At 50.9% G+C, this 23,964-nt stretch overlaps 3 protein-coding genes across 3 annotated transcripts; 1 reads left to right on the top strand and 2 right to left on the bottom strand.

Annotated features, from left to right (window-relative positions):
* Window positions 1-7: 7 nt before the first annotated feature.
* Window positions 8-1,537, bottom strand: B3galt4 (beta-1,3-galactosyltransferase 4). The gene has a single exon (XM_004846822.4). The coding sequence runs from the start codon at window positions 1,374-1,376 to the stop codon at window positions 264-266; it is 1,113 nt and encodes a 370-aa protein (XP_004846879.1). The 5' UTR covers window positions 1,377-1,537; the 3' UTR covers window positions 8-263.
* Window positions 1,538-1,805: 268 nt separating this feature from the next.
* Rps18 (ribosomal protein S18) lies at window positions 1,806-6,704 on the bottom strand. Its single transcript, XM_004846823.4, has 6 exons — window positions 6,560-6,704; window positions 5,967-6,065; window positions 2,368-2,454; window positions 2,181-2,282; window positions 2,005-2,096; window positions 1,806-1,923 (listed from the first exon to the last, which is right to left on the bottom strand). The coding sequence occupies exons 1-6, from the start codon at window positions 6,560-6,562 to the stop codon at window positions 1,848-1,850; spliced, it is 459 nt and encodes a 152-aa protein (XP_004846880.1). The 5' UTR covers window positions 6,563-6,704; the 3' UTR covers window positions 1,806-1,847.
* Window positions 6,705-6,798: 94 nt separating this feature from the next.
* On the top strand, window positions 6,799-21,461 carry Vps52 (VPS52 subunit of GARP complex). The gene is made up of 20 exons (XM_004846824.4): window positions 6,799-7,092; window positions 8,142-8,226; window positions 9,121-9,173; window positions 9,344-9,419; window positions 9,596-9,663; window positions 9,930-10,105; window positions 10,419-10,569; window positions 10,789-10,889; window positions 11,002-11,134; window positions 11,251-11,308; window positions 11,581-11,714; window positions 12,086-12,241; window positions 12,717-12,835; window positions 13,094-13,217; window positions 13,481-13,576; window positions 13,666-13,773; window positions 13,961-14,026; window positions 20,032-20,143; window positions 20,364-20,482; window positions 20,674-21,461. Exons 1-20 carry the CDS (start codon window positions 7,003-7,005, stop codon window positions 20,818-20,820), a joined length of 2,172 nt encoding a protein of 723 aa, XP_004846881.1. The 5' UTR covers window positions 6,799-7,002; the 3' UTR covers window positions 20,821-21,461.
* Window positions 21,462-23,964: the final 2,503 nt, after the last annotated feature.

The raw sequence follows: 23,964 nt of genomic DNA, 5'->3' as shown, positions 1-23,964 counted from the left end.
GGCATCCTTCCCACCCAGCCCACTCAGCCTCCAGGAGTCCCGGGGAAGACACTGCAGTTGGAGAAACAAGTTTATTGACGGGTCGTGTCGGGCCGGCTGGAGGGAACAGCATTTCTCTTTTCCTGGGATCTGTCTTTGGGATGAGCAGGCAGGCCGTGCCACTTCATGCTCTGGCGAGACTGGGGGTCTGGTGTGAGGAAGGCAAGGCCTCGGGTGCTGGCTGGACCCACAGCTCCTCTCCCGTGGTCCCGGTACTCAGTTACTCAGTTATGCAGCCAGGCTATGACCCGGCACCGCAGGATGCCCAGGGCGCCCTGGAGCCAGGAGCAGAAGGGGCCGGGGCTTTCCTCGTGCAGCAGCTCCCAGGCCGCCCGCATCTGCCCCGGGTCCAGCCTGTGGGAGGTCAGCAGGAGTCTCCCGTAGCAGCACCGGTCCAGGGGGTAGTGGGTGGCGCCAGCCAGCTTGACACAGTGGGTAGGGGCGAGGCCGCCCCGCCGCGCACTCACTCCCACAAACACGTCCTCCAGTGGCAGCGCGGGTACCCGGCCCGCCACCCTGAGAATGAGCTGCACAGCGGAGGAGGACAGCACGTACCCCGTGCCCGAGGCGTAGGGTGGGAAGGGGCCCCAGGTTGGAGGCCACTGCGCTTCTGATACCAGGTGGCGGCCTCCTGGGGCCCGAGAGGGCCTCACCCGCCAGTGTACCCGGCCTAGGTACAGAAGTGGCACTGCCCTGCTCGCCACGGCGCGGCCCTCCCTGACAATCGCAGTCTCTTCCTGGGGCTCTGTGCCCCTCTCCTGTGGCTGCCAAGGGCCACCTCGTCGGGTCAGCTCGGACACCAGCTCTGGGACGTTGACGTACACATCGTCGTCTGTCTTGAGGACATAGCGGGCCTTGGGGCAGTGCGTGCTGGCCCAGTTCAGCCCCACGAGGGTCTTGAGGGTGAGGTTGCGGTAGGTGTCCTGGAAGGCGGCCTGCACGATGTCCCCCTGGGCCGCCGACTCCCGGGCCAGGTCCTCGGGGGAGCTGCCGGGGGGCTCTCCCAGCATGAAGAGCGTCCGCACCCTGCGCCCCCTGGCCTGGCGCAGGCCGCCCCACGTGGCCCGGATGGCGTCCCTCTGGTTCCGGTTGTCGGGGGCCGTGCACACCAGGATCAGCAGGAAGGGCGGGGTGCCGGGACCTCCGCAGGCCTTGGGGTTGGGGATCAGGAGGCGGGGCAGGGGCAGGGGCGGCCCCGACGAGGCGGGGGCCGGGAGCAGGGACGCCAGCGAGAGGCTCAGCAGCTCCTCCCCCAAGCCCGAGGGCCCGAAGAGGACCCAGAGCATCAGCAGCAGCAGCGCGGCCAAGAGAAGGCGCCGGAAGAGGCTGCGGGGCATGGCGGGCGGGCCGGCGCAGAGCGAAGCTGGAGGGGCGGGAGCACGCAGAGGACCGAGGACCGGCCGCACCCCTGGATGCAGCCCTCAGCAGGTGCAGGCGCAAGGCTCGTGCTGTGCCCAGAGTCCGCTTCCTTCAGCCCCTCCCTCCCTCCCGCGCCTGCCGGAAGCAGGGACCTGCACCCCACCCCCGCCGCTCCGCGGACTCAATCTAGATAGATGATCTGCGCCGGGCGCGCCCTCCCCTGCCCCTCCCCCGGCGCGTGGCTCGGGTTCCCCCTTTCCGGCCGTGCACAGGGTCTTCAGGGGCATCGCCGGGGCAGCGAGACCCCTTGGGCTGAGCTGAACCGGAGAACAAAGCACCAGCAGGGCACGACAAGGCGGCGGCGCCGAATGCCATCCGCGGGGAAGAATGGAGAAACAACAAAGGGAGCCGCAGGTATATAAACTATTTATTAATGAGAAGGCCTAGACTCATTTCTTCTTGGACACACCCACGGTGCGGCCCCGGCGTCCCGTGGTCTTCGTGTGCTGGCCTCGGACTCGAAGGCTGCGGGCGAAGGGTCAGGGTCACGGGTAGCACACACCCAGCAGCCCAGAGCAGGCAGGGGGCGGAGCCGCTCCTACTCACCCCCAGAAGTGGCGCAGGCCCCTGTGGGCCCGGATCTTCTTCAGGCGCTCCAGGTCCTCGCGGAGCTTGTTGTCCAGACCGTTGGCCAGAACCTGGATTTGGAGGTGGGCGTCGTGGGCCTTCCTCCCTGGCCAGTCTCACCCGTCCCACTCCCAAGGCCCTGTCCCACCACACACCTGGCTGTACTTCCCGTCCTTCACATCCTTCTGTCTGTTCAGGAACCAGTCTGGGATCTTGTACTGTCGCGGGTTCTGCATGATGGTGATCACGCGTTCCACCTACAGGTAGGCCGCGGTCAGACCCAGGCGGCCTTTCCAAGGTGGGCCGGCCCGGCCCCAGCCCCAGCCCCTCTTCCGTCCTCACCTCGTCCTCAGTGAGCTCGCCAGCCCTCTTGGTGAGGTCGATGTCTGCTTTCCTCAACACCACATGAGCGTATCTTCGCCCCACACCCTGCGGTGAGAGGGGAACCAGGGCTTGAACCTGATCTTACCCTTATAATCTCGCTGTTCAAAAATGGTAGGACCTGCAAGCCCTTCCCAATTTCCCAAGTCATCTTCCCTCACCCAGCTTTCCAGATGGGAACCTAACCATTAAGTCGAGGCTGAGGCCAGCCCAGACCACTGTACACTGTAAGACTGCCTCAAAAACCAAAGACAGCTTTGTTCGGGGTGAGGCCTGGACCCAGAAGAGAAATGCAGCACCACCCTAAAAGCGGGACGGGACGCCCTCCCCTGCAGCTCCAAGCGCCTTGTCATTCCTGCCTTGTCAGGAAAGGCCGGCCCACTTTGCCAGGCTGAGGCAGCAACACAGGGTCTTGTTAGTTAATAGTCAATCCGGGTGTAGGATTGATAGTTGCGTGATTTCTCAGGACAAGGCAACAGTGATTGAAATTTCCCATCAGCATGCAGAAATGACCTGTAACCTAGGGACCTAACCGCTCAAGTCATACTCACAACAAAGAGCTTATGTTAATGCTCATCATCAGTGATGACAGAGCAACACCACCACAGGCACCTGTCACCTGACCTCATGAGCCAAGCTTTGGTTAAGCCTTGAGCTGGCTCGGTGGTGTGCAACCCCAACAGCCCGGGAACTTATCCTGTCTCAAAAAAAAAAAAGATGTAGTACCTATATCCCCTGGACTTTTTTTTTTCTGGGCTCAATGCCCAGTGTTTGGGGTCCCTTGGACTGGGTAAATGCTCCCTTCTCCTACCCACTGATGCCCACCCAGACCCTTGCATTGTAACTTTATGTTCTCTTTGCAGAAGCAATTAGGTTCCACTCGAGTAGGGGACCCTAAATCCGGTGACTGGTGAACCCGAGCCACACAAGGGAAACACAGTGTGGTGGCGGTAGCTCCAAGCCAAGAGCCAAAGAAAATTACCAGCAGGCAGGAAGAAGCAAGGCAGGGCCTTTGGCGCCTTCAGAGCGAGCATGGTCTGCTGACATCCTGACTTTTGGCCTCGAACTGAGAAGGAATTTGTTGGTTGACTCAGGACATTAGGGTGTCTCTCTGAAGTTTTCTTACACGAAAACCGTATGCCTGACATTTACTTCAGACTGGGAGTGGGTGTACAAAAAGCAGTTTTTCTCATTTTTATTTACCTCCTGATACAGGGTCTTGCTGTTAACCATGCTGACCTCAAACTCATAATCCTGCTCTAGCCTCCGGAATAGCTGGTACCAGAGGTACGTGCCTTGCCAAATTTTACAGGTGTCACCATGCCCAGTCTGGCCAGATATGTACACACCCATGGGGGTTACTTTCTCACATTTACAATCTAAGGGCCCAATCATGTTACAAAAAAATCAATACCAATTTTGTGTACAAAGTTTTTTTTTTTTAAGTACCAGGAATGGACTCGGCTTGGCACTTGGCAGGCAGGCACTGTGGAGCTACATCCCTAGCTGGTGAATAAAGTATCCAAAGCAGTGTTATTCATGGAGATTTTGGCAGGACTAGAGTTTCTCAATAAAGACTTCTGGCATTTCCCAGGTATTCCCCCCCAAGTTTACAAACAATTCACTAATAGCAGTAATCTATTCAGAGGTAGGGTGGGAAGATAAGCTTTAAAGAATACAGCACAAGGACCTGGGATTTAGCTCAGTGGGGCCACGCCTGCCTTGTAAGCACAAGGTCCTGAGTTTGATCCCCTGTGCAAAAAAAGAAAAAAAAAATACAGCAAAGCTGGGAGGGAGTGGTGACCATGAGGCAGGAGGATCGCTGAACTGCAGACCAACAAACAAAAAACAGGCCTGTAATCCCAGCACTGTGGGAAGCTGAGAGCATCAGGACTTCCAGGCCAGGTTAGGTCACTCAGGTAGACCCTGTCTCAAACCAACAACCAGGATGACACGAACACAGAACCACCTCATTCGATCTGTGCTGATTCTCAACCCCCCCAAACTTTCTTGCTTAAGGCACTTTTCTTACCACCACTTGGCCACCTCCTTGAAGGAAGCCCCCTCACCCCCACTCCCCCCCATCTCCTTTCAATTTTTCAGGCCCCACAAGCTTTGGTTCTATCATATGTAAAGAGATGTCCCTGCTGACTTTCCACACAACTAACGGAAACCTTAGTATGCACCAAAGCTAGAGAGCAGCCTTTCCCAGAAATAAGCAGGACATCAAGATCCCCAAGAGATGCTACCTCAGCCCCTCACCAAGCACCCAAATGTGCCTTGATTAAATTGCTTCTCTATGAGTTGACTACATATAGGTCACTGCAAGTAACAAACACGACTCAACTTTAAAGAGGGAGCGCACAGGTGCTGCACACTCACCATGCTCATCTTTTTACTATTTCATTATCTCCTGTCTGCCTTACAGTAACCTCTAAATAAGCATTGTACTTTGCACTGCCTTGTTAGTTCCAGCTTCCAAAAGACGCAATCTTCCTCTAAACCATTTGAAAACAAATGAAAGTTGTGTTTTCTGCAGGACAATGAAGTGAACATGACAAACTTTATTAAAGCTATGTTTTACCCTGTAAACTATCTCTTTTTTTTTTTTGATACTGGGGATCGAACTTGGAACCTTGTGTTTGCAAGGCAGGCGGCAGAACCACTGAGCTAAATCCCCAGCCCTGTAAATGATCTTTTGAGAAACATCAATCCTATGTGAGCTTCCTCCAACTAAATGGGCTCCCTTTTTTTTATCCCCTGTATAAAGAACTTACCACTTCAACTTAAATTCCTCAAAATCAGGCAATAGTATCCCTGGTACCACCCATTCCCCAACAATGCACGAGACCCCACCATACATCAGGAGCTGGGGATGGTCAAAACACACAGGTCCAGCCCTACCCCATGGAGTGTGCAATACCGATTTCGTTTATGTATTTTGATTAAAAAAATTGTAACGTCTTCTTTTGGAAGACCTGGACTTTCCTAGCTTTGTGAAGTGAGACATCCAACTTTGCATCCATCATTTCAATAGCAAAAAGCCAAAACCACGCTGGTCTCCACTTCATCAGTAACAAAGAAGCACTAACGCGGGAGTACATGCCCTGTTCACACCACCCTACTTCAACTTCACGCTTGGGATTTATCGACAGTTCTACTCACCTCAAATGTACAGAAATCACCCAGATTTTAGGGAACATATATTACAAGGGTTTCTGTTATGATGCACTGGAGGAGAAAGTTAGGCCGGAAGAAACCGAATCAGAAAGGACCTCTCAAAACTGAAGGTTCACGAAAATTTGAGGCAAGTCTGTAGGCAACCGGGGCCATAGCCCACCTGCCCGTGTGAAATGTTTTGGCTTGACTTCAGACCACTGTCTGGCTTTCGTAGCTTACCTTTTGTGTAAATATTCTAAAGGGATTATTAGTTACTCCCTTAATTATTCTCCTACCCCAGGAGTTGAAGTGACACAGATGGGACGCAGCCTTGTCTGTTTTACAGTGTAGGTTGGGACAACCTGTTTCACTGAAATTCTTTACCCCTTACTCTGCTTTACCTTAATGGCAGTGATGGCAAAGGCTATTTTCCGCCGCCCATCGATGTTGGTGTTGAGTACTCGCAAAATGTGCTGGAACTTCTCAGGGATCACTAGAGACTGAAAGAGCACAGGGGAGAGATCAGAGACCCTGAACTACCAACCAACTGTAAGGTCTCTAAGGCAAACAACCTCCAACAGAGCATTAAGCTTGTCACACTGGGAGCAACGACCCCTCCTGCTCTCAGGTTCTCACACAACAAACTCCTCAGTCCTCAGAAAGCTGGAACACGAAACGACCAAGCCTGGGAAAATGCAAACTCTGGAAGGCGCACGTCGGCCGTTCCCAAAAGTACGCTGAGTGGCGGAGGCTGGAGGTTGCCACACACGCCCAAGCCTCTGGCAACTTTCGTGCGCCCGGGGAGTGTGACCCTTCCTCGGGCCCTGCTCCCGGGAACTCCAAGTCTTTGGTCGTCCCTTCCCAAGGCTGCGATCCAAGGCCCCACGCAGGAAGCTGCAGGCCCTCAAAACAGGCCATCCTCGGTGTTCTGACAGCAAGCTTTCCCTGCCTGGGTTCCGATGTCGCCGGATCCCCGCACGGATTCCAGTCTTACCATAGCGGCGGCAACAACGGCGGCGTGTAGGCCTCCTGTGGAAGAGAGAGGGGACGTGACGTCACTTCCTTATATAGCGTTTAGGCGGAAGAGGCGGAGTAATATAAGAAAAGCACTTCCGGAAACTGCTTCAGCGGGAGTTGATGTCTGAGAATCTGGATTGGATATCACAACTTCCGGTGTGGGCTTTTTTTTTTTTTTTTTAAAGCATGGTAAAGTTCTTGCTATGAGAGCTTCTAGAGTTCCGGTTCGAGACTGTGCTTGAGACTGCCAGTCCCCACTTCCACTTGGGTGAAGTGAAAGGGCGAGGTTGGAGCCAAACAGTTTAACTTCAGTGTCTGGGAACAATTTCGCACTGCGAAAGACGTTCTGGGATTTGTAGTTCTGCTTCGGAAAACGGGCTCGCCGGGACTGACAGCTGCCGGAAGTGAGGCTGCGGGGGAATGGCCGCCGCTGCGACCATGGCGGCAGCTGCCCGGGAGTTGGTGTTGCGGGCTGGGGCTTCAGATCTGGAGGAAGAGGAGGGTCCGCTGGTGAGAGCGCGGGGCTGTTTGTTCTCCATCGTCCTGTCCAGTCGTCCTTGTGTCAGAAAGGCCTGGGCTGGGTTTAAGCACAGGGATTAGCTCTCCCCTGCTACCGGTGATGCTACCTGTCTGACTTTCCATCCCATCCTTGGGTCGGGTCTCGAGCCTCAGCGGAGACAAGAGTGACTGAAACTTAGGTTCCAGGGCACGGTTTCAATTTCCCATTCATTAAGAACGTGGCCTGCGGAGCCAGATTACCTGGGCTCTGATTGCATCTTTGCCATTCACATGCTGCTGGTCCTGGGCAAGTTAACCAGCCTCTCGGTGGCATCATTTTCCACACCCATAAAGTGGAGGAGATAACAGGACCTACCATGTAGGTTGTCATTAGGATTAGATGAGTATGTTTAAGGTGACACCTGGCACATTACGAATTCTAGGATGTCAAGAGCTCCCCAGAAGTCCGGTGATAGAATACCTGAGCTATCAGGTCCTAAAATCAAACGCAAGTTCTTCCTTGTCCTCTACAATTCCTAATTTTCCTCATTTGCACACCTTCACTGTCTTTATGGAGTGCCTGACTTTTTTTTTTTTGATACCTGGGATCGAACTCAGGACCTTGTGCTTTCGAGGCAGGTGAAGCACCACAGAGCTTAATCTTCGGCCCTGACTTTTTATCGTATTCTGTATCCATTAGGCCAAAGTAATAAATTGAGTAAATTGTGAGATTATAATTTTTTTTTTTGGTACCAGAGATCGAACTCGGGACCTTGCGCTTGCAAGGCAGGTCGAGGAACCTGAGCTAAATCCCCGGCCTGAGATTAGATTTTTGTGGGTTTTATTGGTACCAGGGATCGAACACAGGTCCTTGTGCTTTTGGGGCAGGCGGCACCACCACTGAGCTAAATCCCCGGCCCGAAATTAGATTTTTGACTCAAGACTTTGGCTCTCCAGTAGAAGCACCCCTCACCCTCACTTGAAGGATTGGGGATATCCAATTATATTTTGTTCTCCCCTGTCTCCTTGGATCCCCTTCCCATTAACTTGTCCCTCTCCAGGGAGGTGGTCCTGGGCTCCAGGAGCCACTGCAACTTGGGAAGTTGGATATCACCTCTGATGAATTCATCCTGGATGAAGTAGATGGTAAGTGATGCTATGGGGCGGAAGCAGAGTATAGTAGTCCTCCCTTATCATATAGGAATAATGTACAAGACCTGTAGTAGATAATTCCTTCTACTAAACTCTAGAGATACTATTTTTTTTCTTAATCACGCATACCTGTGATTTTTAATTAATTAATTTTTGTGATACTGGGGTTTGAACCCAGGGCCCTATGCATGCCAGACAAGTACTTTACCACTGAGCTGTATTTCCAGCCCTTTTTATTCTTGAGACGGGGTTTTGATGCGTTGCCCAGGCTGGCCTCAAACTTGCAATCCTTCCTGCCTCGGCCTCCCAAGTGGCTAGGATTACAGGTGTCTGCCACCACACCTAGCTAATAAAGGTTAATTTATAAATTAGGCATGGTAAGAGAGTAACAGCATCAATAATAAACCAGAACAGTTATAGCAATACACTGTAATACAGTTGCTGGAATCACTACTCTTGTACTTTGGTGTCATTATTTAAGTAGAATAAGGGTAATTTGAATATAAGCACTTCCTACATGGATAATCAGTCTAATTTGGAAGACATCTAAGTGACTACCAGGCTGGTAGCATGTATAACATGAATACACTGGGCAAAAAGATGATGCACATCCCAGGTGGGATGGAACAGGGTGACACCAGATTTCATCAAGCTACTCAGAATGGTGCACAACTTAAAACGTACGCATTGTTTATTTCTGCAGTTTTCCATTAGTATTTTTGGTCTCCATTGACCCCCAGTGACTGAAATGGCAGAAAGTGAAACTGCATGTGAGGGGACTGTACCTGTAACCTTCGAGGCATGGGGGCCCAGAAGGAAGCAGCGGGGATTGCTGTGCTGGTGCTCAGTGTGGGGAGAGAGACCCTTATAATAAACTTCTGTTTCCAGTTCACATTCAGGCGAATCTGGAGGATGAGTTAGTGAAGGAAGCTCTCAAAACGGTGAGGTTCTGCACTGTACCAACCTGCCCTACTCCACCTAGCCGCCCCCAAAGGAGAAAAAAAATCTCTTGCTCTCCTACTATCACCTTACCCTCCAGCCCTTCACTGTTTCTGTCCCGGGGTCCCCTCGCTGTGACTTCCCCTGACCTGTCGTCTCTGTGTTCTCCCAGGGTGTGGATCTCCGTCACTATTCAAAGCAGGTTGAGCTGGAGTTGCAGCAGATAGAGCAGAAGTCCATTCGGGATTGTATCCTCCAGCAGAGGGAGAGGATGCTGCTACTGGGACATGTAGGGTGTGGCTACAGACACCCCGGCTGGGGCAGACCTCTCTGATCTTTCTGTCTCTGTGGGGAGAAATCGAAAGGTCCTGTGGGCCTGGCAATCTCTGCCTTCACTATCAGGCCCTTGACTCTTGTGGCTTAGACATCCAGGAGAGCGAGAACATCGCGTCTCTGCACAACCAGATCACAGCCTGCGATGCTGTCCTGGAGGTTAGTAATGCATTACTGGATCTTGACCTCTGGCACCATTGTTTAGGTCGCAGCCTCAGGTGGGGACATGTGCAGATCACTTTCTGGATGCCCTCAGCCGCCTTTTTTTCATTGCCATCAAAATTATTTCCGTGACCTTTGGGGCACCTCATCATCTGGCACCCTCAGTCTGGCGGGTGCTGGGGTATTCAGTGAGAGACTTGGGTGGCCCACTTGTCCTCTGCCAACCCTGTGGTACTGCAGCATTGTCTTCTGCCCTCCCCCAGCGCATGGAGCAGATGCTGGGAGCATTTCAAAGTGACCTCAGCTCCATCAGCTCCGAGATCCGGACCCTGCAGGAGCAGTCAGGAGCCATGAACATTCGACTGCGAAATCGCCAGGCAGTTCGGGGGAAACTTGGGGAGCTAGTTGATGGTCTGGTGGTGCCCTCTGCTCTGGTCACGTGAGTCACCGGTTTAAAGGGTCATAATGTCCATGGCAGGTAGATGGGCTGAGGTCCCCTATCCTGTTTACTTTGTGGGTCTTCTGGCTCAGGTCATCAGCCACCTTCTAGAAATTAATAGGTGGGTTGACAACAATTCTTACTTTTCTTTTTTCTTTTTTTTTTTTTTTGGTATGGGGGATCAAACTCAGGACCTTGCGCTTGTGAGGCAGGTGCCGGAACCACTGAGCTAAATCCCCAGCCCACAACCATTTCTAACCTTGATTCATCTGAGTCTTCCTTCTAATCCATCCCACTCCTCTTTGCTACCCAGGGCAATTCTGGAGGCTCCAGTGACAGAGCCCAGGTTCCTGGAGCAGCTGCAGGAGCTGGATGCCAAGGCAGCTGCAGTCAGAGAGCAGGAAGCCAGAGGCACAGCGGCCTGTGCAGATGTCAGAGGCGTGCTAGACCGGCTCCGGGTCAAGGTGGGAGAAGGGGTGGACACCCCTGAGACTAGAACTGGACTCCCCAGGAACTTTACCCTGCCCTTTCCCGAAGAGCTCATCCTTTCCTCTCTGGGTTTCCCTGAAAGTCTCAAGAAGTGTTTGTTATTCTTCGTGTGATTAGCGTTTTTCGCTTCCCCTGGCTTCTGTACAGTAAAAGAGTTGCAACCTCACGCTCTCTGTTTGGTTCCCCACATCTAGGCAGTGACGAAGATCCGAGAATTTATTCTCCAGAAGATTTATTCATTCAGAAAACCAATGACCAACTACCAGATCCCCCAGACAGCCCTGCTGAAGTACAGGTCGCCACCCCAGGGAAGGGCACAGGGTGGCCTCTGAGCTTTGGAGCAGCCTAGCATGTGCATCTTGTTTCTTGGGAAGACAGGGAGACTGACTGGTCTCCGGCCCCTCCAGGTTCTTCTATCAGTTCCTCCTGGGCAATGAACGAGCAACAGCGAAGGAGATCAGGGACGAATATGTGGAGACGCTGAGCAAGATCTACCTGTCTTACTACCGCTCTTACCTGGGGAGGCTCATGAAGGTGCAGGTGAGGCCAAGGAGTGAGGATCGTATGGGCTGGGAGGAGGTGACAAGGAGAGACAGGGGTGTATTTCTCTGCTGTGGGAGGAGATGGTGACCTGTGCTCTTCTTTGCTTTCCCCAGTATGAGGAAGTTGCTGAGAAGGATGATCTCATGGGCATGGAAGATACAGCAAAGAAAGATATCCTGGAGTGGGGACCCTCCTGCCAGACCCTGAGAGTGGGAGAATGGCTCCCTCCCAGGAACATGCAGGCATCATTTTGACACATAGTTCTCCTTTGATTTTGGAGGTGTAGACTCTCTAAAGCCCATTTACAGATGTCGGGTAAAGTGAGGCTGTGGTCCCAGGCGGAGGGACGTCTAGGCTGTGTCTGGCTGGCTGGGTCCCTGCAGATCCCGAGTCCTTGGCCCCAGTGTGGTCTTGTTGCTTTCCTTGACTCTGACCCTCCTCACGATTCTTCTCAAAGCCATCACTCCGCAGCAGGAACACCATCTTCACCCTGGGCACCCGTGGCTCTGTCATCTCCCCCACTGAGCTTGAGGCCCCCATCCTGGTGCCCCACACAGCCCAGCGGGGAGAGCAGAGGGTATGAGAGGAGCAAGCTTCAGTTGTGAAGGGGACTCCATGCACGGGGGAGGGAGGGCCAGACCTTGGGCAAACCTTTATACCCGTGGGCCCAGACACGAGTGGCCTGTCCCATCGCTGTGGCCTGCTGTGGAGACGGGCGGAAGGGGGGACTCCTGAGGCGGCTAGGGGTGGCTGCAGGAGTGGCATTAGCAGGTAGGGTGGGTGCTTCCTCTTGTGTCCCTGGGTCCCCCACCTCTTCAGTGCCTGTTCAGGGTGCTCTTTCCCTGCCTGGAGTGAGGCTGGGACAGGTCTGCAGCACTCCTTCCCAGGTTTGCTGAGTTTCTGGTGTTGGATGCATCCCTTCTGTCTCCTTCTTTGCCCTTCTTCTAGTATCCATTTGAAGCCCTCTTCCGCAGCCAGCACTATGCCCTCCTAGACAATTCCTGCCGTGAATATCTTTTCATCTGTGAATTTTTTGTTGTGTCTGGCCCAGCTGCCCATGACCTATTTCATGCTGTCATGGGTCGAACCCTCAGCATGACCCTGGTAAGATCCCTGATCTTGTGCTTTTATGCCCCTTTGTCCTCATTAGCATGGTGGGGTTCTAACAGGTAGGACTGACACCAGGACTCCCTCATTCTAACATGATTAACCCTTGTACATAGAGTGGACTCTTGTGAAACCTTGGGCTCCCTGAGGCTATGCCTGGTGCTTACCCACACTAGGCTAAAGCACCTGAAAACCATGGGGCCCCTAAATCTTGGTGCTCTAACCCCTGGTCCCACTCAGCTCTGAGTTCTGCTGTGATTGGCTTGTGATCATAGACCCTGGTGATCTGTGAGGGACAAGTGGACAGGGTCAGTGGGCAAGGGACAGTGGTCAGGGAAAGAGGGCACATTTCCCTTTTAGTTCTCTCTCTGCCCAGGGCCTCATCCCCAAAGAAACATGCATTTATTTGTCACTGGGAACAACAGACTAACAGACACTCGCTTCCAATCCTCTCCCTGTTCCCAAATCACAGAAACACCTGGAGTCCTATCTGGCCGACTGCTACGATGCCATTGCTGTTTTTCTCTGTATCCACATTGTTCTCCGTTTCCGCAACATTGCAGCAAAGAGGGAGGTCCCGGCCCTGGACAGGTCACAGAGTTCTGGTCCTTGTTGCCCTGCAGGCTTGAACTCTTGGGCTTGCGCAGCTCCAGCCTGACCCGTAGGCTCCTCCTGACCTGAGATCATTGACCCTTATTCCCGTTAGGGTGCTCCAGAGGCAGCTGCTTTCTGGCTCACCTTTCCCACCACTCTCCCCTGTCACCCACCATTAACCAGAAGTACATCGCCCCTTCTCTCTGTGCCCCGAGTTCCTTGCCAGCTGACCTCTGGTTCTGGTTAAGCCCACAGGTACTGGGAACAGGTGCTTGCCTTGCTGTGGCCACGGTTCGAGCTGATCCTGGAGATGAATGTCCAGAGTGTGCGAAGCACTGACCCCCAGCGCCTTGGTGGGCTGGATACTCGGCCTCACTATGTGAGTGAGGGTGAGGGTTACAAAGGGGCCCTTGAAGGACAGGCTCTACGCTTTACTATGATGTGGGGCCCTGTCTGCCTGCTGGGCCACATGACGTGAGGGGCAGTCTCAGTGTGCAACCACATTCCTGCTGCATCGGGCACTATTGGGAAGAAGGGTTGGAGGTAGAGGTCACAGGGAAGTTGGTTGCTGGGGGAGTTGGGAGGCTCATTTGGCTGGGCCAGCAGGTTGGTGTAGCTGTTCTTCCACCTCCTTTCTCCTAGATCACACGCCGGTACGCAGAGTTCTCCTCTGCCCTTGTCAGCATCAACCAGACAATTCCCAATGAGCGGACCATGCAGCTGCTGGGACAGCTACAGGTGGGGGACAGCAGTGACGCCACAGTAGCAGTGAGAAGGCCTGGATGACTTGGCCTTTTTGCATTACTTCCTCTGGTTGGATTTGTCAGGTGGAGGTGGAGAATTTTGTCCTCCGAGTGGCAGCTGAATTCTCCTCCCGGAAGGAGCAACTTGTGTTTTTGATCAACAACTATGACATGATGCTGGGTGTGCTGATGGTAAGGGGCACTCCTCTCCTGCCTCCCCTGCGGAGCATGTGGCGTAGTGAGGGCAGAGATGATGTCCATCTTGCTCAGTCTTGTTCTTGGAGTACTACACAGTACCCAGAATGTAGAGGGAAGGGGGTCTTCCTGGAATGAAGGACTGCTGTTCCCAGACCTGATATTTCCCTTTGTCTTCCTTCAGGAGCGGGCTACAGATGACAGCAAAGAGGTTGAGAGTTTCCAGCAGCTGCTCAATGCTCGGACACAGGTGGGGACATGGGAAAGGGAGGGCACAGTCTTGTGTGCTGTATTCAGCTTAGTATCTGGGTTTGAGGTATGGGGAATGTGGCATAATGGATCTCAAGTCCACAGAATTGGAATTACTGTAACTCTGGGCTCACAATAGGCGGTCGTGATTGGTCTCATTTATTTATTGCAATGAGATGAATACACGTGAATCTATCACACAATCCAGGAACAGCACCTTAGCAAAAACATCAAACTACAGATTCCTCCTCACCTCATCCTCTTCCTCTCATCCAGAGGTACCTGTTGACCTCAATGTTGTGTCTGTCACACTCTTGCTTCCCCTACTCTCATGCCTTAAAAATAGCTACATCAAGGTGTGATGGTGCACACGTGCAATCCCAGCACTTGGGTGGCTTTAGCAAAAGGATCATGATTTCGAGGCCAGCCTGGACTACATAGCAAGACCTTGTCTCAAACAAAGAACAAAAAACACCTTCCAAAAAAAGCCCCCCAAACATAATTATATAATGAAATTTAAGAGCATGTATATATATATATATATATATATATATATATATATGTCTGTCAACACAATAATTAATTTTGTTTTTGAGTGCTATAAAAACAGAATCACAGGGCTTTGTTCATGCATAATTTTTCAAATATTGTCAAGCTGTTGCATATGGATAGAGCTCATTCTTGTTGATTCCTATATAAGGTTACATTGTGTGATTATGTGCATTCTGTAAGCGAACCTTTGGATTGTTTTTAGGTTTATTTTGTGGGAGAGGTACTGTGGATTGAACCTAGGGCCTCTCCATTGAGCTAGAACCCGGCCCAGCCCTCTTTATTTTTATTCTTTCTTTCTCTATTTATGTGTTTTTAAAGACAAGGTCTTGTTAAGCTATTAAATTTCCCAGGTTGGGCTTGAACCTTGTGATCCTCTTGCCTTGGGCACCTGAGGGCTAGGATTATAGGCATGTGCAACCATGCCTAGCTGTTTTCAAGTTTTTTTGATGCTATGAGCAGTTTTATAAATAATCATGTCTCTTAGCACACACCCATCTGGTTTATCAACTGTTTCTCTTGGGAGTTGGGAGTGTAGCTCAGTGGTAGAGTTATTGTTTAATATGCAGAGGCCCTGGGTTCAATCCCCAGCAACATACACACAGAAATTTCTCTTGGGTGTATATATACAACAGTAGCCTTGCTTTCAGGTATGCTGCTAGTAAGCGACTTTATTTTTACTATTTTATTTATTTATTTGTTTGTTTGTTTTTTTGAGACAGGGTCTCGCTATGTATTTCAGGCTGGCTTTAAACTCATCATATAGCCCAGACTGGCCTCAAACTTGTGGCAATCCTCCTGCCTCAGTGTATTGAGTGCTGGGACTACGGGCATGTGCCACCGTCATGCTCTACCAGTAAGCCACTTTCTTTTTTTTGGTACTGGAGTTTGAACTCAGGACCTTGCACTTGCCAGGCAGGTGTAGCACCACTGAGCTACATCTCCGGCCCAGTAAGCCCCTTTCTATAATGGCCAAGGGCCGGAGATATAGCTCAGTGGTGCTGTGCCTGCCTCGCAGCACAAGGTCCTGAGTTTGATCCCTGGGACCAAAAAAACCCCAAAACCCGACAGGGCCAGATTGTTTAGATTGTTTTCTTAGGCAGTTGTACCAATTTCCTCCTTACCAACAACATGTACAAATTTTCCCTAAGCCACATTTTCTCCAGCGTGTGGTATTATCATACTATTTTTGCAATCTTATTCAGGCCTTGATTTACATTTTCTTGATTACTAGTGAGATTGAATAGTGTTTCAAATGTTTAGTAGCCACACTAATTTTTCTTTTTTATAAATAACATTTGACCTTTTAAAAATTGGGCTGCTTATTGGCTTTCTTTTTTGTTGTTTTGTTTTGTTTTTTTGGTATCTGGTATCGAACTCGGGTCCTTGTGCTTGCACAGCAGGCGGCAAAACCACTGAGCTAAATCCCCAGCCCTGGCTTTCTTTTTGATTTATAATATTCTTTTAAAAAATTTGTAAGAATTCTTGAGCCAGGGGCCGAGGATTTAGCTCGGTGGTCCGGGTGCCTGCCCCGAAAGCGCAAGGACCTGAGCTCGATCCCCAGTACCAAAAAAAAAAAGAATTATTGAGCCAGGGCCAGGGATTTAGCTCAGTGGTTCCGCCACCTGCCTGGCAAGCGCATGTTCCTAAGTTTGAATTTTGGTACCAAAAAAAAAAAAATGTATAAGAATTCTTTATATAGCCTACATTCTTAATTTCTTTTTTTTTTTTTTTGGTACTGAGGATCGAACTCAGGACCTTGCGCTTGCAAGGTAGGCGCCAGAACCACTGAGCTAAATCCTCAGCCCTTGTTTTCTGTCATTCTTGGCTTTTTCTTACGCTGTTATTTTTCACTAATTATTTGGGTTTGTATTCTCTTCTTTTAGGATTTTAGAAAATTTACCTTTTGTGAAAAAAAAAAAAGAGAAGTTGGACCGGGGATTTAGCTCAGTGGTTCTGCCGCCTGCCCTGCAAGAGCAAGGACCAGAGTTTGATCCCCGGTACCAAAAAAAATAAAAAAAGAGAGAAAATTTACCTTTTTTATTTAACTTAACATCTAAACTTAGTATTTAAACACTTTCTAGAACAGCATGTATACTTTAAAACATCTTGAATGTCCTAGTATTCCAGTCATTCCTCTTCTGTCTTCTGTGTAATTACTGACCAGCGTTTTATTTCTATCCTATTATTGTTTGTGTTTTTTGAAGAAACGGAGTCTCACTATGCATTCAGGCTGTCCTTGAACTCACTTTGTAGCCTAGGCTGGCCTAGAACTCACAGTGATCCTCCTGCCTCAGCCTCCTGAGTTCTGGGATTATAGATAGGTATGCACTACCAGCCTGGCTCTATCCTATTTTGCTCACCATCCTTTTTTTTTTTTTTTTTTTTTTTTTTGGTGGTACTGGAAATTGAACCCAGGGCTTTTGTACTGAGCCACATTCTGAGTCCTTTAAAAAAATTTTTTTTGTATCAGAAATTGAACTCAGGACCTTGCGCTTGCCAGGCAGGTGCAATGCCACTGCCTTTAAAATTTTTTTTTAAAATTTTTTTCCATTTTGAGACAGTGTCTCATTACATTGCTAAATTCCCCAGGCTGGGTTGAATTTGCAATCCTTCCGCTTCAGCCTCCCACAGTGCTGGGATTACAGGCAGGCAACACCACACCTGGCTCACTATTCCTTCTTAAAACTGATTATCCTTTTGGGAATCTTTTTAAAATTTTCTTCTTGAGGTAAATCATAATTTTTTTACATGTCTTTAATGAAAGTTTGTTAGTAGCAAATCCTTGTTTTTGTTCTTATATAAATGATTTTATTTCACATATATTAGGGAAAAGACTTGTTGGCTTACTGTCAGAGTCTAAGTAAACAGTTATTTTTCTCTTCACACTTAGATGTTTTCCCAGTCTTCTGGCTTAAATTGTAGCTATGGAGAAGTCCTTTTTCTTTCTGGCCAATCTTTTATCTCCGACTGCTTTGAAAAATCATTTCTTTTTTTTTTTTTTTTTTTTAAATCATTTCTTTTCCTTTGGTATTCTGAAGTTTTACTGCTCTATGTCTAAATGTAGATTTCTTTCTTTTTTTTCTTTTTTGAGACAGGGTCTCACTTTGCAGTTCAGGCTAGTTCAGGCTATCCTTGAGCTCACTATGTAGCCCAGGCTGGCCTCAAACTCAGTGATCCTCCTGCCTCAGCCTCTTGAATGCTGGGATTACAGGCATGCACCACCATGCCCAGCTTCTACTTTATTGTTGTTTTGAGACAGGGTCTTGCTTTGTAGTCCAGACTGGCCTTAAATTTGAAGTAATCCTCCTGCCTCAGCCTCCCAAGTGCTAGGATTACAGGTGTGACCCATTATGCCCAGCTTGTATTATTCTTCAGTTATACCTAATCTGCTGTTTAACTTGCTGATTAAAAAAAATCGTTTAGTTCTAAAAAATTCTATTTTTTCAAGTCTTTGTATTCCTAATAGTCACCTTTATTTCTTCATGTTTAACTTTACACATCTAACAGTTCTCATCCCAGCAGGCTTTAGAGGTCTGAGTCCTTCTTATATCATGTTTGCTGATTCTCATGGGAGCTGGCCTCCTTAGGTGCCTGTCTGTCTGATGATCTTTGAGTTCATTGCTTGACCTTCATCAGTGGGAGCAGCAAGGGTCTGCAGAGGGTTAAGAATACTTGTTCCTAGAGAGGATGTGCCTCTGCTTTTGTAGTAGCTTGGGGCTGGGGATTTAGCTCAGTGATTTCGCTGCCTGCTGCGCAAGTGCAAGGACCTGAGTTCGATCCCCAGTACTTAAAAAAAAAAAAAAAAATTCCTACTTTGTAGTAGCTGAAAGATGCATCCATTGGCTCTACTTTAGTGCTTCTTTGAAGTTCTCCCAAGAGATCTAAGTCTAGTTGCTGGATACCAGAGTACCCCTGTTTTGGGAGCAATGTTACATAATTTTAGGAAAAAATCATTTGAGTAGGCCTAGTTCTCCTGCCTACAGGCCAGCTATGACATTTTAGACATAATTACATTTTGGCCTTTTGTAATCTTAAAAACAGGTTTAATTTAGGTTCTAAGGTAGAACAAACCATAGCTCCTTCCAGTCTTTGAGTTAACCAAACTGCATAAGAGGAATCACTTAAAATATTAAGAGGTTGGGGAGGGAAGTTTTCAATCACAAATAAAATGGCTAGCAACTCTGACCTCTGAGCAGAGTGGACTAAGGCCCAAGTGGGGAGCGTTTGGGGGGAGAGACGATCACCCCTTTGCCAGGCCTCACGGAGAACGGTACCTATACATTCCCATGCTATTAAGTTAGTTGTCCCTTCCTGGGGAAAAGATGGGACATACATTTGTATGTCTTTTAACAAATCTATCACAGCATCCTTAGGTACTGGGTACATAGCTTGCTTTAACAGCGACTTAAGTAATTTGGCAAAGTTGTGCTGTTCCGATGACAGAGACTGACCCATAGTTGTAACTCGGCAAAGATAGAAAATTACCCCCAGCTGGACACTCTTACTACCATTGTCCATTGTCGGAGTCCAGAAATAGTCCTGGGAGATCCATGTGTTGTCTCTTTTACTCCGAGTTTGTCTCACAGGCGAGTTTACTTGTGGATCCAATTCACATCCACGTTGGGTGCCAAATGTAGGGAACAGGGGAAAGGGACGTTATCAGAACCTCTGTAATAAGTCCTAGTCTCCTGTGAGCCACAACAACACACGGCGAATTACAGGAAAGGTAGACAAATAAGACTAAAAAGAAGCTGAGCTTTGGGTCTGATCAGTGCTGCTCTGGGCAGCAAAGACAAAAGAGCCCCTAGCTTGTAGCACCTTTTATTTAGTATATGGGGAAACAAATGTAACAAGTGAAAATGCAGAGTTCAGTACTTTACATTGAGATAAACAAGGTGTAACAAAAGGCTGGAGGACAGTGGAAATCTAAAAACAATGAGGAACTATGCAGATAAAGATTTGGTTCCTCCCCAGCGTCTCCCGCAGGTGTGGTCTTGTCCTGGAACATTACAACATTGGGGGATCACTGAGGTCTCAGTTGTGACCCGAGGCCAAAATGTAATTATGTCTGGAATATCGTAGCTGGCCTGTAGGCAGGAGAACTAGGCCTACTCAAATGATTTTTTCCTAATATTATGTAACATTGCTCCCAACACCCCTGGCCATTTGTGTTCTGGTGACCCTACCTCTCCCAGCTGCCCACCGTTGGGCAGCCCTGACCACAATTCCTTGTTGCTCTGCTCCCAGCTCAAGTTTAGTTTAACGTGTGTGTTTGAAGAGGGGAGTTCTTGGAGATTTCCTCTACCTCTCCTTCAGTAATGCAATATGTGCCCTTTCAAAGTTGAGCTCTTCTATTATAGGCGTGTCTTTGGGCCCTAGGCAGTTGTCATGCCAGAACTGGGAAAATCTGCTGACACCAGGGCACCCAGCTCTATATGCTTGTATGCCCTCCAGGAATTCATCGAAGAGTTGTTGTCTCCTCCCTTTGGGGGTCTGGTGGCATTTGTGAAGGAGGCTGAGGCTTTGATTGAGCGTGGACAGGCTGAGCGACTTCGAGGGGAGGAAGGTATGAGGATGGTGTGGTCATGGTGGGATCAGTGGTAAGGGGAGTGGGGAAAAAAAGGAATAGGGTGCAGATGACAGGGGGAGGACAGAGCAAGAAAGACCTGGCTGGAAGGACAGAAGAGAGGGTCGAAGGGGACAACAGCTGTAATTTGGCAGGGAGGACTTAATGGGATGGAAGTTTATCCTGTTTGGTCCCTCTTGACACTCTTTCTTGCTATCAGCTCGGGTAACTCAGCTGATCCGTGGTTTCGGTAGCTCCTGGAAATCATCGGTGGAGTCGCTGAGTCAGGACGTGATGCGGAGTTTCACCAATTTCAGAAATGGAACCAGTATCATCCAGGTGACTGCAACTCCTGCCCCTGCTTCCACCTCCCATCTCACTATTTTCCTCCTCTTTTCCCTAGACATCACCTAAGTAACCCTTGATTTCAATTCCAGCTATGCCTAATGTTCTGGATGAGCCCTAACCTTGCTCCTATCATCAGCATTAGCACTACCCACAGTCTGATCTCTCTGACTTTCTCTCCCCAGGGAGCACTGACCCAACTGATTCAGGTTTATCATCGCTTCCACCGGGTGCTGTCCCAGCCCCAGCTTCGGGCCCTACCTGCCAGGGCTGAGCTCATCAACATCCACCACCTTATGGTGGAGCTCAAGAAACACAAGCCCAACTTCTGAAGTGCTCGGATCTTCCCTGAGATTGTCTGAGATCCTCTCCATGAACCTCTTACCCCATCTCGTCCTTCATCACCTGGGATGCCCTTTAATCTCCCTTGCTTCCCAAGCCTTTGACATGCCTCACCCAACCTCCAGGTGAGGACCTTCCTTCTACAGAAGCCTGCTCAATCTTCTGGTGTCTTCGGGTTTCCCAAGACCACTTGTCCCTGGGCTTCTGAAATGACCATTATCATTTCCCCAGTTTTTCATTCTCTGCTCTTACACACCCAAACCTCTTTTCCTTCCACAAGCAGAAGCCTTCACTGCCTCAGTCTCTGGCTCACAGTTCCTCTCACCATGTCCTGAGGTGTGGAGACTCAACTTGGAATTGGTGGCTAGGGAGACTGCCTCCAAGTTACTAATTTTTTTCACTCAAAATAATTTTATTTTCTGTAGCTTTTTTTTTTTTTGGTACCAGGAATTGAACTCAGGGCCTCACGCTTGCCAGGCAGGTGCTGTGGCACTGAGCTACATCCCCAGCCCTTCTGTAGCTTTTTGACCTAAGATCTCAAAAACTTGAACACTAACCTATCCCTGGCTTGAGAATTACTCCAAGGTCAGTCTGCAGAAAACAATAAATATTTAATATGATATAACACTCATCCCTTGTTCTCTTTCTCCTTCCCGGGGCAGTCGGTGGCCACATCTCTCTGGTCACTTCCTCTCAGAGGACCTTTTTTTTTTACTGGGGGTCGAACTCAGGACCTTGTGCTTTCGAGGCCGGCCTCGGCACCACTGAGCTAGATCCCCGGCCCAAGAGGACTTGTGGGGGTTGCATCTCTTTGGTGGGAATTGAGAAAGAAGGGCCAGAGGAAGTGCCACGCGACCTGCGGCCCTCCTGGGGGAGAGGGCAGCGCTGTTCAGCGCGGGCTGTTTCCTGAAGTGACCAGCTGCGGGAGGAGGCGAGCCGTGGGCACACGGCCGTGGCCCAGGTACCCGGATGTCTCCTCCCACGGCCCCTTGGCCCCAGTGGCGGTCCCGTCGCAGCACCTTGCTGGAGGATGTGGCTCCTGACTCTCCACCCACACAGTGCTGGGGCCGATTTCCGCCCGTATCCGTCTCGGCCATTTCTATGTGACGGAGCCTTCCTGCCCCTCCCGCCAGTGCACCTGCCTCATTGGAACCCAGACTCTGGAGTAAGAGACACGGGAGCGCCTTTAAGTCCTGAGGGAAAGACACGTCCGGTCGAGATGGAGATGGAGATGGAGATGAGATGGAGATGGAGATGATGGAGATGATGGATATGGAGATGATGGAGATGATGGAGATGGAGATGATGGAGATGCAGATGGAGATGATGGAGATGGAGATGGAGATGGGTCCCCCTCCCCGCTCCCAGGGAGGGAAGTGTGCTCGGGAAAAGGGGCAGCGCGGAGCGGCGCTGACGGGCTCTCCCGATTGGCTGCCTCACGCGCGAGCCCCTTCTCCACTCCCGCCTTTTTTAGGGTTCCGCCCCACCCCCAGGAGCCGCGCTCTGATTGGCTCTGGAAGCCGCCCCTCAGCTCTTCCGCCTGGGGTTGGCCGGCGGCCGCTCACTCTGAGGCTGAGGCGCCCAGGAGCGGGCTGAGGAGAAGAAGGTGGGTCCAGGCCGCGCAGACGCCTCGGCTGAGGGAGGCCCGTCCTTAGCCGACCTCAGCCTGCCGCCGCCGCTTTCCGCTCCTCGGCGGAGTTCCGGGGTTCAGACCCGGGCGGGCGCAGGGCTGGGCTCCAGGCACCGGGCGGGGCGTCCTCTGGCTCCGCCCTCCCTCCCGCGGGGCCGCCCGCCGCCCGGCGCCCCTGCCGGGTCCAGCCTAAGACTCCGGCCTCAGGGGAGGAGGACGGGGCAGGGCCAGGGCCTCGGGATTCGGCAGAGGAGGAAGGCGGGCTGCTAGGACAGAGCAGGTTCCCAGAGAAGGGGTCCCGATACCCTGGGGGAGACCGCCCGGACGGGCGACGGGCGACGGGCGACGGGCGACGGCGACGAGCTCGGCTGCCGGCCTGGGACGTGAAGCCGGGAGTTAGTCCCTGGAAGGCTGGGGACAGGCGGCTGGGGGCCTCGGAAAGCAAAGACGTGATGGGTTTCCTTTTTCCTACGCGTTCTTAATCGTTAGCTGTAGATAAAATCCATACAAACTCAGTTTCAAGCTTCAGCCCACGAGAATGTGACCTCCTCTGAGAGCACTGAGAGGGTCCAGACCGGCGGAGAGGGATTAGAAAAACCTCCAGGGCCGGGGATTTAGCTCAGTGCTGCCGCCGCCTGCCCCGCGAGCACAAGGTCCCGAGTTCGATCCCTGGTACCAAAAAAAAAAAAAAAAAGAGAGAAACCTCCAGGTCGTAAAAAAGGACCTACTAGGTCAGCACAGCCCGTTTTCCCTCCAGAAGAGTGACCTCGGAGGAAGGAAAGGACACCCCGAGAAAGACCCAGTTCTTTCAGCGCGCGCAGACACTGCTCTACCCTGCCTACCCAGCCCAAATGTGGAGACAGCCCAGAGCCACATGTTCCTAGCAGAGCTGGCGTGGGGAAAGGCGGCTGCGGGCTGACATTCAAGTGAACCCGCAGCTGCAGTTTGCGGGGACACCTAGCCCCCCGCCCCACTCCGGGGCATGCACAGTAACTCTCCGACCCGAGGCTGGACCCGAGGCTGGCGCGGAAGAGCCAAGACGGGAAGGGGACAACCTGAGAAGGGGCTGCGATACCTACCTGGACCTCGAGAGGGCAGCACAGGCCAGGGGATGGAGCTGGGCTCGCTTGGTCTCCCAAATCACCGTGCGCTGAAGGAGCTTCCAGACTGGGATTCAAATCCTGTATTCCGTGGCTTATATGGGTCCGTGTGACCCCCAGACTGCAACTGGTAACTTTGGGGGAACATGACTACCCCTTAAACTTCTCCCTCATTTATTTGTTTGAGGACAAACACACTGGCCCCACAGATCAGGGGCAGCTGGGACCACTCTGGGACAGAGCTAGGTCAGTGTCCTTCCCTCTGCTCATCCCGAGACCAGCGTCTGTCTGCTACAGGGGCCCCTAGTGTCACATAGGGGGCATCGGAGTTGTCCCCACGGGCTGTAAGGACTCCCAACACTCCTGGGCTCAATCCACAGTGCTAAAATAAAAGCTTCTCCCCA

This window comes from Heterocephalus glaber, unplaced genomic scaffold, assembly GCF_053883595.1.
Source record: "Heterocephalus glaber isolate CG9 unplaced genomic scaffold, H.glaber_assembly_v1.0 deba00001141, whole genome shotgun sequence".
NCBI classification, from domain to species: Eukaryota; Metazoa; Chordata; class Mammalia; order Rodentia; family Bathyergidae; genus Heterocephalus; species Heterocephalus glaber.
This window is presented reverse-complemented; position numbering and strand designations above follow the sequence as displayed.

What these genes read in the sequence shown, in the direction of transcription:
- Vps52 (XM_004846824.4), top strand. Translation starts at nt 7,003, where the DNA reads ATGGCCGCCGCTGCGACCATGGCGGCAGCTGCCCGGGAGTTGGTGTTG. An exon ending in CATCCTGGATGAAGTAGATG is followed by an intron (nt 8,227 to 9,120) that starts GTAAGTGATGCT and finishes TTCTGTTTCCAG; the next exon opens with TTCACATTCAGGCGAATCTG. An exon ending in GGAAGATACAGCAAAGAAAG is followed by an intron (nt 11,309 to 11,580) that starts ATATCCTGGAGT and finishes GACCCTCCTCAC; the next exon opens with GATTCTTCTCAAAGCCATCA.
- Rps18 (XM_004846823.4), bottom strand. An exon ending in GCGAGCTCACTGAGGACGAG is followed by an intron (nt 2,283 to 2,367) that starts GTGAGGACGGAA and finishes GCCTACCTGTAG; the next exon opens with GTGGAACGCGTGATCACCAT. An exon ending in AGGACGGGAAGTACAGCCAG is followed by an intron (nt 2,097 to 2,180) that starts GTGTGTGGTGGG and finishes CTCCAAATCCAG; the next exon opens with GTTCTGGCCAACGGTCTGGA.
- B3galt4 (XM_004846822.4), bottom strand. Translation starts at nt 1,376, where the DNA reads ATGCCCCGCAGCCTCTTCCGGCGCCTTCTCTTGGCCGCGCTGCTGCTG.